Source organism: Chiroxiphia lanceolata, chromosome 8, assembly GCF_009829145.1.
Source record: "Chiroxiphia lanceolata isolate bChiLan1 chromosome 8, bChiLan1.pri, whole genome shotgun sequence".
Taxonomy (NCBI): domain Eukaryota; kingdom Metazoa; phylum Chordata; class Aves; order Passeriformes; family Pipridae; genus Chiroxiphia; species Chiroxiphia lanceolata.
In genome coordinates, this window is record NC_045644.1 from 30,962,250 (window position 1) to 30,974,804 (window position 12,555).

Here is a 12,555-nt window from a genome sequence, read left to right on the forward strand (position 1 = left end):
AGTTTTTTTGAAGATTATTACAAAACTAAAAACATTGCAGAATTTGATCCTCTAATACTACTCCAGTTTCCTTTTACCAGCCCATCATCTCTATGTATTGCTTTCAGTTCTGTAACACCACACATTCACAGTACATCTGCCCCAAATCTCTTCAACAAACTTTGAAGGATTCTGTAGAAGAAAACTGCTTTTAAGCCTCATGTTTCTTCCTTGTTTAACATGTTCTCACTTCAAACTTTTGCCTTTAAGAGTTCAAATACCGGAAAAAGTTCAAGTAAAAGAAAGAGCAGAACCTTAATTCACTGTTGTAATCTTTACTATGATACACCTCACTTGCTGTACATTACATGGTTGAACAGACAGTAGAAATTTTACCTCCCATTGATACCTAAACCAATATTTCCTCTCAAGATAATTTCAAACCAATAATGTCCTAGAATCCATAGTAAATGCAAGTGTTTTGCCCTTTCTACTTCAGTTTAGGCAAGTGTGCTTTTTCTAGGGTCTCCCTTAGAGAAAAAGGAATTTTTTCCTGCATTGATTACGCAGACAAAAGAAACTGATGACATGTGATGTAAATATTTCTATTTAGCTAAGTACAAATGACAACATTTGGTGAGAAGTTGGCAATCAGGTTCCAAAAAAAGATGGGATACTATGATTGCCACTCACCCTGCCTTAGGAGCACCCACAACGACTCAGTTAAACAGCCACTAAAAAGTGCATGTACTAAAGCTCTAATTTCCTATGATATCCAAGTAGGGAAAAGTTTTGCCCTTTTCTCATTCTTCCTTTTGGAGAGCTGCAAAAGAGTTGGGCTGGATACAGCCCAGTGCTTCTCCCCAGAGGTTCTCAACAACTGTAAAGAAGAGAAGAGGCTCTTTAACTTCATTCTTCTGCTAGTCTTTTTGGGAGGTACATCTTTCTTCATAATCAGGTCCTCTTGTATCCTGCTCTCTACACGCATTTGCACTCTGTACCAATTACAAATTTCATTCTTGTAATGCAGAGAACCATTAATAATTTAAGATTAAAAAGGAACCTAAGGGCAGGAATATTCCATTTCTACTCACGAGATAGATGTTATTCTGCTAGTATGTCAACTCAGGTTATCTTTGTGCATACTACGTTAATTCAGCAAATTGCTTTTCAAATAGAGTGCTTTCAGAAAGCACCTGGAGATTCTATAGGAGAAGAAAGTTTCATTTCTATGGAAAATGTGCCAAACCAACACCAGGAAAGCGAAATACAAACGAATTTTAGATTTGTCCATCTAGTTTTCACAAAGAGGGGGCAGCCACGATAAATTTCCCGCATGAACGTGTAAAAGTCATGCCAGGTGCAGCGATAAACACCCCAGAGCACTATTTGCACCGCGTTCAACCACAGAAACACCAAACACGCCTAACGGTATATAATGGCTCGGCAGCGATGCAGCAGGACCGCCTGACTCCCGGGAGAGCCGTCAGCATTTTTGGCCTTACCGGCGAAGGGCACGAGACACCAGGACGAGCCGGGCGGGTACCAGGACCCCGCTGGGGCAGGAGCCCAGGGCTCTGGTCAGGACGTGGCCCGGAGCGGGGAGCGCCTCCGGCCCGCTGGGCTCCTCCGCCACCCACCTCTCGTTCCTTCCCGCAGCTCCAGCGCAACTCCCACCGCGCCCGGCCCCGCCGGGTCACCGCGTCTCGCCGGGAGAGCCTCGGGAAGCCCAGACAGCGGGCACCACCCGCTCCCTCCCTCCCTTCCTTCTTCCCTTGACCGGGGTCGCAGCGTCTCACCTGAGCGCGGAGTGGGACCCGCTAGGGCCGGGACAGAAGTGGCCCGGTGCGGTGCGGTGCCTGGTGCGGTGCCCGGTGCTGCGCGTGGTGTGTGCTGTGTGCGGTGCCCGGTGCCCAATGCCCGGTGCCGTGTGTGGAGCGGTGTGCGCGGTGCCCAATGCCCGGTGCCGTGTGTGGAGCGGTGTGCGCGGTGCCCAATGCCCGGTGCGGTGCCAGGTGCGGCGGGTCCCGCCCCGCCCTGCCCTGCCCTGCCCTGCCCTGCCCGGCGCGAGGGGAGCGGGCGCGCGCGCCCCAGCCAATCAGCCCCGTCACGTGAGCGCGCCCCGGCACGCGGTGCCGCTGCCGCGGCCGTTACAGCGGCGCCTGCGTGCGCGCGGCGGCGGCGGGAAGCGCGCGGGGAGGATGGGGGGGTGACGGGAGGTGGGGCCGTGCGCGCGCCGCTCCGCTCTGAGGGGCCCGGGGGTCGCCGCATCCTCTCACGGAGGGCTTCGGTGCAGCCGGCGGCGCCGCGCCCGCCCTTCCTGCCTTCGGGAGGCATCGCTTCCAGGAATTGAGGAGCTGCGGAGGCAGGATATCCTGCGGGGCCCCACAAGGGGAGCAGCCGCGCTGGCGTCCCATCAGCGCGGAGCATGGGGTGGCGGGGGGTGCCCTCTGCTCCCTCCTCAGAGTAGGTCCTTGCTCCATGTGAGCACCCGCATGATGAAATGCTGAACCGTGCTGTGCGCCTCTCTCGGGGGCGGATACTGCTGTGTTTGGCATTGCTGTCGGACGAGAACATCACACCACGCTGCCCGCCTCAGTTGCCCCACGCAGGACTTTGATGCTGAATTGTAACTAAAAAGCAGCGTTAAGCCTGTCTTTCATCCAGAATGCTTTCCATTTACACTGTTCTCGGGGTGTTTGACCTCTGTACGCATAATGCACTAACAGAAGTCTTTAATGGGAGCAGTAGTGGGAAGCCATAAGTAATCCAGCACCGTAGGGCATTTAAAAAGGTTGTAGAGCATATTGCTGAAATGCTTTGGTAAATCTGAGGAATGGTCTAGTAGCCTGGTGTTGAAGGAATTTTCTGCTTACTCAGTGTCTTAGATTCAGTTTTCCACCCTGGATCTCTCTGATCTGTTCAGGAGGATTCTGACAACGCAGCCCTTCCAGGCTAAAGAAGAAGTGATAAAGGGCCTAAAGACAGCAGAAGCTGGCAGTATTGCAGGTAGAGGCAGGCTGGGCTTGCAGCCAAAATGCTCTCCTGTCGGACTGGCAGAGATCAGGCATTCTGCTCAGAACTAATGAACCTCGTCCCAGATCAGGAAAACCAGAAGAGAAGCAGGGTTCATTGAATCTTTTTTCTTCTTTTGATGATTTTTATTTCATGTGCTTCCCTCGGGAGTCACGAAGGCTTACCTGCTGTATCCTGTATCAATATTGCGATATACGTGCACGCTGTGTCAATACCTGCTGCATCAGCATGCTGAACAGTGCAGCAGGGTGAATTTGTCTGTGTGCAGCTCCGTGCTGCCATGGATAGACTGCCTTCAGCACATAAATCAGTTTTAGAGTACTGTCAAACACCAGCATCCCCTGTGCTTTTTACATTTGTAAATGAAATGTGGGAGGATGATCACAGGATTCCAGGAGCTGGGCCTTTAAAATAAATGACACTTGATACTGCAAGCCCCTCATTAAGGAGTCAGAAACTCTTAACTTGGCTAAATTTTAAGATTCTGAATAAATACTAAAGGAGAATGACCTTTGCTGCATATGTGGTACCAAGGGCAAAGAAAAATTGCTGGGCCACATTTACTCCCTAGAAACGGAAGCATTACTTTGTTTGGGGAGAGTTTATAGAGTTCTGGTACCTTCTATTTAAAGCCCCTATGAGGAAGCCTCCACAGTGCTTCCACAGCATTTGCATGCAGAATTATATAGTTGTGCAATTTCACTTAGTCCAAACAAACTGACTAAATTCCTGTAATTTTTGCTGGAAACACACTATCATTTGCAAGGCAATTGGAGCAGGCAGCTGAGCTCACAGGGTTATCACTTGCATCTGTTCAGAGGACGGCCTCTAACCTTGTATTGGCTAACATTTTTAGCTCTGCCAACTAAACCCACATGAGATAAAAGTCCACCCACACAACAGGTTATGTAGTTTGCTTTAAATCAGCTGTATTTTGTGAACACTGAATGACTTGCTTCTATTTCATGCGTTTCCTTTAGCACTTCAATATGAATTTAGGTTGCTTGAAAGGTTCTTGACTGACAGTTTTGGTAATTGAACTCCAGTGTTTAATCCCAGACTGGTCCAGCACAAGGAAGCTTCTCAATGCTACCAGGCAGGAAGCTTTCCTGGGCTGAGGATAGTCCCATTCACTTACTTTCTCATGCCAGCAAAGGTGGGATTTCCCGTTTCTTCATTACCCTTTAGTTACTGGGTGTAGGATATTGTTATTACCTTAAAACTATGCCTTGGATACTAAGACTGTATGTTTAATTAAAAAAAAGCAAAAAAAAGGCAAGTGTTTAGTAAGTAATCTGCTCTTTAAAGTGTGATTATTCCATTTCAGCCTTAGATTAGTTAGGCAGTACTCTGGAAAGCTAATGGTCTTCACAACACCCTTGCTCTATTTCTGCCAACTTTAATTTATTGTCCTAATTGATTTTTGCAAACTCATTTATGCTTTTAAGATTCAGCTTATTTTTATGCAAAACTGCAGGTGTTGAAGCTATAAGGAGAGATGGAGAGTGTGATGTTATCCTTCAAAGTGCACATGGAATACATGAGGAGAACCTATGTAAGTTCTAGGCTTCCAGGTATGGATGCCAGAACTCTATTAAATTTGCTGTTAAGAATAATTATTGGCAGACAGTTGTGTAACTTTCATGACAATATCTCTTGAACCTAGGCAAAAGACAAATTGATACCAGTCATGATGTCAGACTGTGATTGGATTGCTCCCCATTCACAGAAGGTACCAGGGTGACAAAAATATTTATGAGTGTGTTTTCATTGCTGCACCATTGTTGTCAAGCTGCAGTTATGTTAGTCTGACTGTAGTAGCTCCGGATGACTCATGGCTTTCATTATATGTCTGAGTTCTTAAAGGACAAAGGATTTGGGAGAGGTTATTTTTTTTTTCTGCAGAAAAATGATAAAAAATCTGTTCTGTGATAGTAAGTGCATTTGTACTCTTCAGCACCCACTAAATTTTATAGGATGGAGGTAAATTGTGAGCTTTCCGAAGGTCCTCACACCTGTTTTCAAGCAGTGCCTTGAAGCAGTCAAAGACAGTGAATAGAGCATAGACCTTTGTGCTGTGGTGGAACAGGGAGTGTTTGTGCCCTCAGTTCTGCCAAATGAACCGTGGTGACATGGGAGGTCACGTGGGAGGTGGAGATGAGCAAGTGCCAGGCCTTTCCAGACAGGTGTGGAACCCAATGGCTCATTATGCTACAATTTATTGAGATGTTTTTAATGTTTTATTCTCTGTTGTCTTATGGTTATGACTGTGGTTACTGTAGCCCTTTACTGCCACATTGGCCTGGAACAGGCTTCAGATAGTGGAATTCTATTGCTGAGTATTCTCTGGCTCTGCCCACGGCCTCCAGCAGGCTGTGGCCAGCTCTGCCTTACATTCCTGTTCCCTATCATTTGGTGTTAGGGCAGGTGGAATTCCTGTTCCCTGCATCTGTGTGTGGCAAAGACTATACTGGCCTTGAAAGCTTCTTCTTTATCTCAAGAGACATCAGAGTCACAGTCATTTGGCTACTGAGGGCTTTCAGAGCCTTATTATGGCTTTAAGCTATAATACAACAAAGCAGAGTAGTGAGAGGTTTTAGTGCTTCCCTGTGACATTTTGGCACGTCCACACCTAAAACATTGTACGTAGTTCAGTGGGAGTTGTGAGTGGAACAACAGCTGAATAGAATGTCAGGAGGTGTGTTACAACCTTTTGCTGAAGGTGCATGTCAGGTTTATAGACTGTTATAAAAATAATATTATAAACACTGTAGCAGTCACCACTGTGTTTATGCTACACAAACCTGCGGAAGACTGGTGAAGGTTTTGTCTGGGTAAAGGTACTGACTTGGAAACTGAGAGAGGAAGGATTTCACTGGCAGATTATAACAGTGAAATATTGTAGCCTGAGGAGAAATAGGTTGTGGAAATGTCAAATAATAGACAAAAGTTATGCAGACAGAACCCATTACTGATTTTGGAAAACCTACATGAATCTCCCATTTCTTTGGGCTCAGAAATATCAGGAGTGAAATGACAGCAGAATTCCTGACGTCTAGTGGTTCTAACAAATAAACATTTGTTAACTCTGCTTTGATGGACAGTCCCTATTTATCCAGCATCACTCAAAGTCATGTCCTCATACAGCTCATTCTTTATAAATGAAAAGACTTATAACCAGCTTGGACAAGCCTACCAAAATACACTCCAAAGAACACTGGAAAGAACAACAATGCCTTGGAAGGAGGATAGAGGAAACAAATATTTTCCCTCATTTATTTCCACAGTTTTATTAAAGGTAGTGAATACATTTAGCCACATTGAACTAATCTTTTGTAAAACACAAAGTTCAGCAAGGAAAGCTTGTATGACTTCATAATTAAACAAAATTGATCCAGGAAAAAGGGATCATGAAGTAATGTAGAATGTTAAACTGTCTAAAGCTTATCTATCCTTGTGTTCAGATGTAAAACTGAGGCAGAGAAAGAACTGACCAAAATATTCCTCTCCTATCCTTCTTCTACACTGTAACTACAGAGCTCAGGGATGAATTTGATGTGGGGAAAGTAGAAAGGACTAAGTCCCTCTGTTTCTGTGTGCTCCTGCAACATAAGGGTTGTGGCTATATAGTGTCCCTCTGTGTAGCCCGAGTTGCAGAATTTAAACCAAGGTGGATGGCAACAATGCACAGTATGTGTGGTTGTTTGCTCCGCCAATACAGAGGATTTCCACCAATGTCACTCCTTTCCTAGCAAATTCTCTGTATAACAAGCCAAGACTTGTGATACCATCTAGGCTTAGTTCTCAGCAACCTTTCACCATAACTTGTCACCATGCAGTGAATGTGAAATGCTACCAATCTAGAACAGCAGAGCTTTAGCCTGCTTTGGAAAGCATATGTGATCAGCGGTAACTCATGGAGAGCAGTCCCATTGTGAATTAAATGCCATTTAGCTGAAAATGTGCACTGGATTTAATTCAATTCCTTGTTTGCTGGCACAAATTCTTCTGGTGACCGTGAGTTTCCAAGAAAAAGATGCAATTTTTATCTCTCTTCCTAGGTTTAGCACTATTCAAATGGCAAATTATTTTGTGTGCCTTCACTTCTGATCTTGAAGTCTGGAACCAGTGAGGAAGATAAGAATGAGCACAACACCTCCAACCTTATCACCTAGACTCAAACTCCCCTTGTGTAGTATGTGGGAGTCTCTCATAAGCATCACTCTCACATAAGCATATTTTTTTGTAGTGACTGTATACAACAGTTCAAATGCTGGTTGCTATAACAGAACTCTGGTGCACATACTGGAACTATTGTGTGTTCTCCCTCCCACCCCCCATCTATCCCGTTCATAAGTTAGAACAAGCAGTTAAGGATATGAACTATGACCTTGTTTCTGTCCTCACAAATACCACTCACAGTACCAAAGGACTTTAGCCAAAACAAGCCAGTCTTTATAATTACAGGAAAAACAGTGCTCTCTGATATCTCAGATTATGATGTGCATGCAAAAAAGAACGCACACATGTGTCTGACATGGCAACACTGGCAATTTGAGTAGTTCTCAAGCTGGTACAATGTGTTACCAGGTATGTTTAGTTGTAGAGTGTTTGAACCATATGTAAACATTATTTTCCAGACCTGGTGATAGTCTGCCATCCATAAAAGGAAATTTAACTATAAGTAGTATTTCTTCATGCTGTTTAATCTACTTACTGTCTGTTTTCACATCTTTGTTCTGTCTCCCATTTATCAGCTAGAATGAAATGTAGGTGCTTATGTAAGATTTTTCAACAAGTTTTTGCTGTTAAAAAGGCCCAAACCCAAACCTTCTGCCAAGGTGTGTAAGCACTGAGGTTCCTCAGAAGCCAAAGTCAACACAGCACAAAGCCATCTCTGAGAACACAGAGGACCTGAGTGTCGAGTAGACCTTCTCCTTTGCTCCATGCGCAATTTGAGTCCCTAATTTGCTGTTGGCTTATGAGACCCCAACAGAAGTTAAGAATTATCACTTTGTAGTGTATCACCAGTGGAGACTAGAGTTGTCTCACTGTAAATGAGAGAGATCTGCTACAGTGACAGCTTCAGTAAATAATCCGTTTGTCTGGATTCAGATTCTGATCTCTTTGTTCTAGCAAGATGTTGGATCAGATGGATGGTCTGGATTTTAATTGTTTGTGAGCCAGAGAGCAAAAGAGGATCAAGAAAGAGAATTAAAATTTTTGTATTGCCTCTGCGTTGGAAGATTGTAGTATACTGCATAAGAAAATTTTCTCTGCATTTTCCAGCAGAGAGACATTGAAAAGGTGCCAGATACATTTAAATGAACCTATTAAAAAGACAAGAAATTTGGAAATATGGAGAAAAAGAAAGAGAAAAGTGAGTATTACTTTCAAATATTCACACCTACATTTTAATGGAAATAGTTAAGTAAATACTGCCAAACTAGTATTTAATCTGCAGAGCTTCATTTGGGCTCGAGGTCTCTGTGTCTTGATAGCTGTAGAAAAGTTGTTTTCTAAATACATAACTAGCTCCTGTAAACATTGCATACTGTATTTGTAGATCAAGAAAAAAAGCATGAAGACAATTTTAGTACAGAGAGAAAATTTTGGCAACTTTGTTACAAAGTACCTACTCTTTTCAGACTGAGTGCATGTGGCACTAAACTCCTGAAAGTTTTCCACTGTCTTTAACAAAATCAGTCACTGCCAATGCTCCATTGGTGTCTCTAAATACAGATTTCTCCTCTGCTAGAACTTTCTGGAAGAAAGATGTTTGAAGAATCACAGTTTGAAATATTTCAGGAAAGTTCAGGTGTTTTGAAATCTGAGAAAGGAACAGACTGGATGGTGTAGGCAATGTTGTTACTTGTTACTTGACTACCAGCTCTTAAGCAGTTGCACTACAGTAACCCTTCGATTTATAAGAGTTAATAGACATCTTCATAAGTGCTTGATATTTGGTTCAGCCATTACAGTTATAACTATTGATAATACTTCTTTGTCCATGCCATGCTTAGATTTATAATGATTTATATATAAATTGTTCAAAGAACTTTTGAATATTATATTTGTACTTCTATATAGTTCATAAAATATGAACTATTTTGGTTTCCTTTTAAGGAATTCTGTAGATTTAGTGATAAATATTTGAACTATTTTTTCCCCCTTCAATTATAGTCTGTTATGAAGAGCAACATCTTTAATTTCTCTCTCATTTTTCAATAGACCTGCAAGCACAACTGTTGCCATTTGACTAACATACACAGTTTAGAAATCTTTCCTAATATCTCACCAGCCTCAGTTTTGAAAACTTCTTGACAACATCTAAAAAAAAATTCTTGATAGTATTTCCATGTTCTGAAAATGCAGAACAGTGTCTACAATGTGATTATTTGTGCCCTGGCACTTGTCAGTGTTTAGGGTTAACATAATCCACTAGCACTAAAAAGGATAAATGGATGCTTGTGTCTCCACAAGCGTGTACCATTTTATTCAGTTAGGAGTGCACACAGAGCCACTAACCAGTACACAGAAGATACAGAGGGAAAGGAAGAATTAAATTTGGCTACAAATACTGAAACAGCAAAATAATAATAGAATCACAGAATAGTTTTGAGTTTGAACAGAGCTTTGAAGGTGCTGCCCCAGGGATGGGGCATCCACCAGCTTTCTGGGCAACCTGTGCCAATGTCTCACCACCTCATTGTAAAAAATGTCTTCCTTATATCTAGTCTAAATCCACTCTCTTTTAGTTTAAAACCATTACCCCTTGTCCTATCGTACAGGCTGTACTAAAATGTTCATTCCCATCTTTCTTAAAAGTCGCCTTTAAATATTGAAAAGCTGCAATAGGGTCTCCCCAAGCCTTCTCCTTTTCAGGCTGAACAACCCCAACTATGTCAGCCTTTCCTCACAGGAGAAGTATTCCATCCCTCTGATTGTTTTTGTGGCTCTCCTCTGGACCCACTCCAGTAGGTCCCCATCTTTCCTGTGCTAAGGAATCTAAAAGAATTAGAGTCCTGCCAGTTCAGATGGCAGCAACTAGAGTTGCTATGAGAAATTGTTACAAATTATCTGCATAAACCTCAGTTATCCCAACTGAATCTTCAACACAGTCAGATTCCAAGCTTCCCAGATCAGGCAGCCCTGATGCTACAATCATCAGCAGCACCTACAGTGTGTCAAGATTCAGTTCTATGGAAAGAGATTTGAACTTGCAGTGACATGAACTTTCCCTCCTAGTACAGAGAAGCAGCACTTCTGTGGGGGCTCATTTTGAGACTACTCGTCTCATCAGGAAATCAGTGTCAGTACTTCAGACTATAGAAAGTTTCCTTTCTTTCTACCCCTGAATGTGGTTTGGCTTTTGAAGGATAACAAGGCAATCTGTCCTATCATCTGTTCTGTCACATCACTTGTACCGTTACATATTGTGGCTCCTAAGAACAGAAAATAAAGTAGAAAAAACTTGACAAAATCCACAGTTAAAAGCCGTGTTATTTTTAAATTCTGGGTTTATTTTGTGGAAAATAGATGAGTTTTTCTTTTCTTAGTCCAAAGTTGATCTGTGAGGTAAAAAAAAAAGCTGTAGCCTTAGTGACATGGTTGACTTTCTGACTTTCTGGCAAGAACATTTGTATTTTGGTATAAATCTGGGCCATTAGAAAGAGAACTAAGCAATAGTTTGTGATTGGCGAGTGTAAAATTTTGTTAATAGAGGACATGCATTCATCTGAAAATATTTTACTTCTTAGGCTGTACTTCTGAGCTTTCAAGCACTCCCGTTAATTGTTCATTGATAATTGATCCTGCTGGGAATTAAAAGAAAAGAGCACTGTTAACTGGATAGTGAGAATAATAGGGATTCATATCTACTTTTTGGTGGCAGAATGAGGCAATGAAAGTGGAAAATCCCAAGGCACTAATTGGTGTAAATCTGGTAAATTCTGTGACATGGGGAGTTTTTGGCTGGAATGAGTATCTTTGATAAACTCAATGTCTTCAGTAGTTGCTGTTTCCAATGTCTGGAGAACAGAACTGCAATTTTTGCAATAGAAGACTACCAGGAAAGGAAGTCAGTGAGAACTTTGGTGAGTCTGCCAGGGCACCTTGTCTAGTTTATGTCTCTTGAGTTACAAACAGATCTGAGAGAAGCAGGGCTGAAGAAGATACAATTTCATGTTTGCATCTTCTGGGGATCTAATGGTGTCTGCACCTTGACCAAAATTTTCCTCACAGTTGGGATAGTCAGGGACTGAAACTGGCTGGATATTAGGGTGGGACTAGGTTTGTGCATATAAAGAAAGTGTCATGACATAAGTGATTGTTTATTAGCAAGCTCTTTTCTTACTGTCCTGGTTTTCTGTGAAATATGCTGTGTCTTACTTCTCTGCTATGTAACAGATTAAAGCCCTTTTTTTTTGTTGTTGTTGTTTTGTTGTTTTTTGGGGTTTTTTTTGGTTTTTTTTCTGTTCCCCCCATATAACACAGCAGCAGCAGCAGCCTGCCAAGTAGTTTAGCTATCAAGAAGGGTACTGCCATAGGCTCCAATTGCCATCAGCCCAAATGCTGTCTTGGAATGATGTAGTTACATTCCTTTTGGTTCTGGGGCAGTGCAGGCTTCCTGGGAATGGGTGATGCTGATCTCCCGTTCAGGTTCTGTGGGAATAAGTGGCCCATTTTTAGGGCTTTTATTTAAGCTAATGCACAACTACAAGCATTGTCTCAGCCCTAACAGATTTAGCAGGACAACTTCCTTGAGGAAAGATTTACCAGTATGAATAAATGAAATACATTTAGTCTGTGAGAATTCATACCCAGAGTTTACAAATAAGGTATGATAAAGTCACTGTGGGTTGAAGGTAAAATAAGATATCATAAACAAGGACTTCAGTGTGTAGCAATGCCTGCATATATGAAACATTTCATTTCAGTTCATTTGAAGCCCTGTACTTTGCAGCCTCAGTGTTCACTTTTTCCCTACCTGTAAATCATAAGGTGACTGTTTGAAGAAGATCATGTGTCTCAGAGCGTGCAGGTGAATGGAAGGTTAAACATTGTGACTGGCATTCAGGTGACTCTTGTGCAATCAATCCCAGTGATATGATACTCAGTCAAAAGAACTGAGACAGAATTGACAGTCCTGGGGAGAAGAAAAGAGAGGAAGAAGGTGAAGGGGAGGCTCTTAAATATGTTTTCCAACATTGCATTAGAAAAAAAAAAAAAAAGACCTGGGCTTTGATTCTTGGCTGCAGCTGAGTCTCTGGCAGCTATGGGGATGTGTTGAGTGCTTGCTCTGGTGTTCAGGAACACAAGGGAAAGGGCTGGAACCCAGACCCCCCCTGTTCATATTCTTCCAGAGGTGGAAGGCAGAAGGGGGGAGAGCCAGATCCTTGACTATATCCTAAAAAATAGTGACTGTTTCTTTGCATGTTCATAGAAGAGCCAGATATATTTGCTTTGTGCATTTTGTATTATCTTGCAAAACAAGAGAGTTTAGCAAGAGCAAGAGAGTATTTTTTTCTGCAGTAAGAT

The 12,555-nt window shown here is 42.6% G+C and overlaps 2 protein-coding genes across 2 annotated transcripts in view; one reads left to right on the forward strand and one right to left on the reverse strand.

The window, feature by feature from the left end:
- Nucleotides 1–1,862, reverse strand: part of RHOBTB1 (Rho related BTB domain containing 1) — a 52,352-nt gene extending 50,490 nt beyond the window's left edge. Inside the window, exon 1 of the mRNA XM_032694857.1 lies at nt 1,779–1,862. The gene's annotated coding sequence lies outside the window, so the exon portion shown is untranslated. The remainder of the gene's footprint in view (nt 1–1,778) is intronic.
- A 33-nt stretch (nt 1,863–1,895) lies between these two features.
- On the forward strand, nt 1,896–8,695 carry LOC116790608. Its single transcript, XM_032695724.1, has 4 exons — nt 1,896–2,188; nt 2,906–2,988; nt 4,493–4,570; nt 8,152–8,695. Exons 1-4 carry the CDS (start codon nt 1,896–1,898, stop codon nt 8,316–8,318), a joined length of 621 nt encoding a protein of 206 aa, XP_032551615.1. The 3' UTR covers nt 8,319–8,695.
- Nucleotides 8,696–12,555: the final 3,860 nt, after the last annotated feature.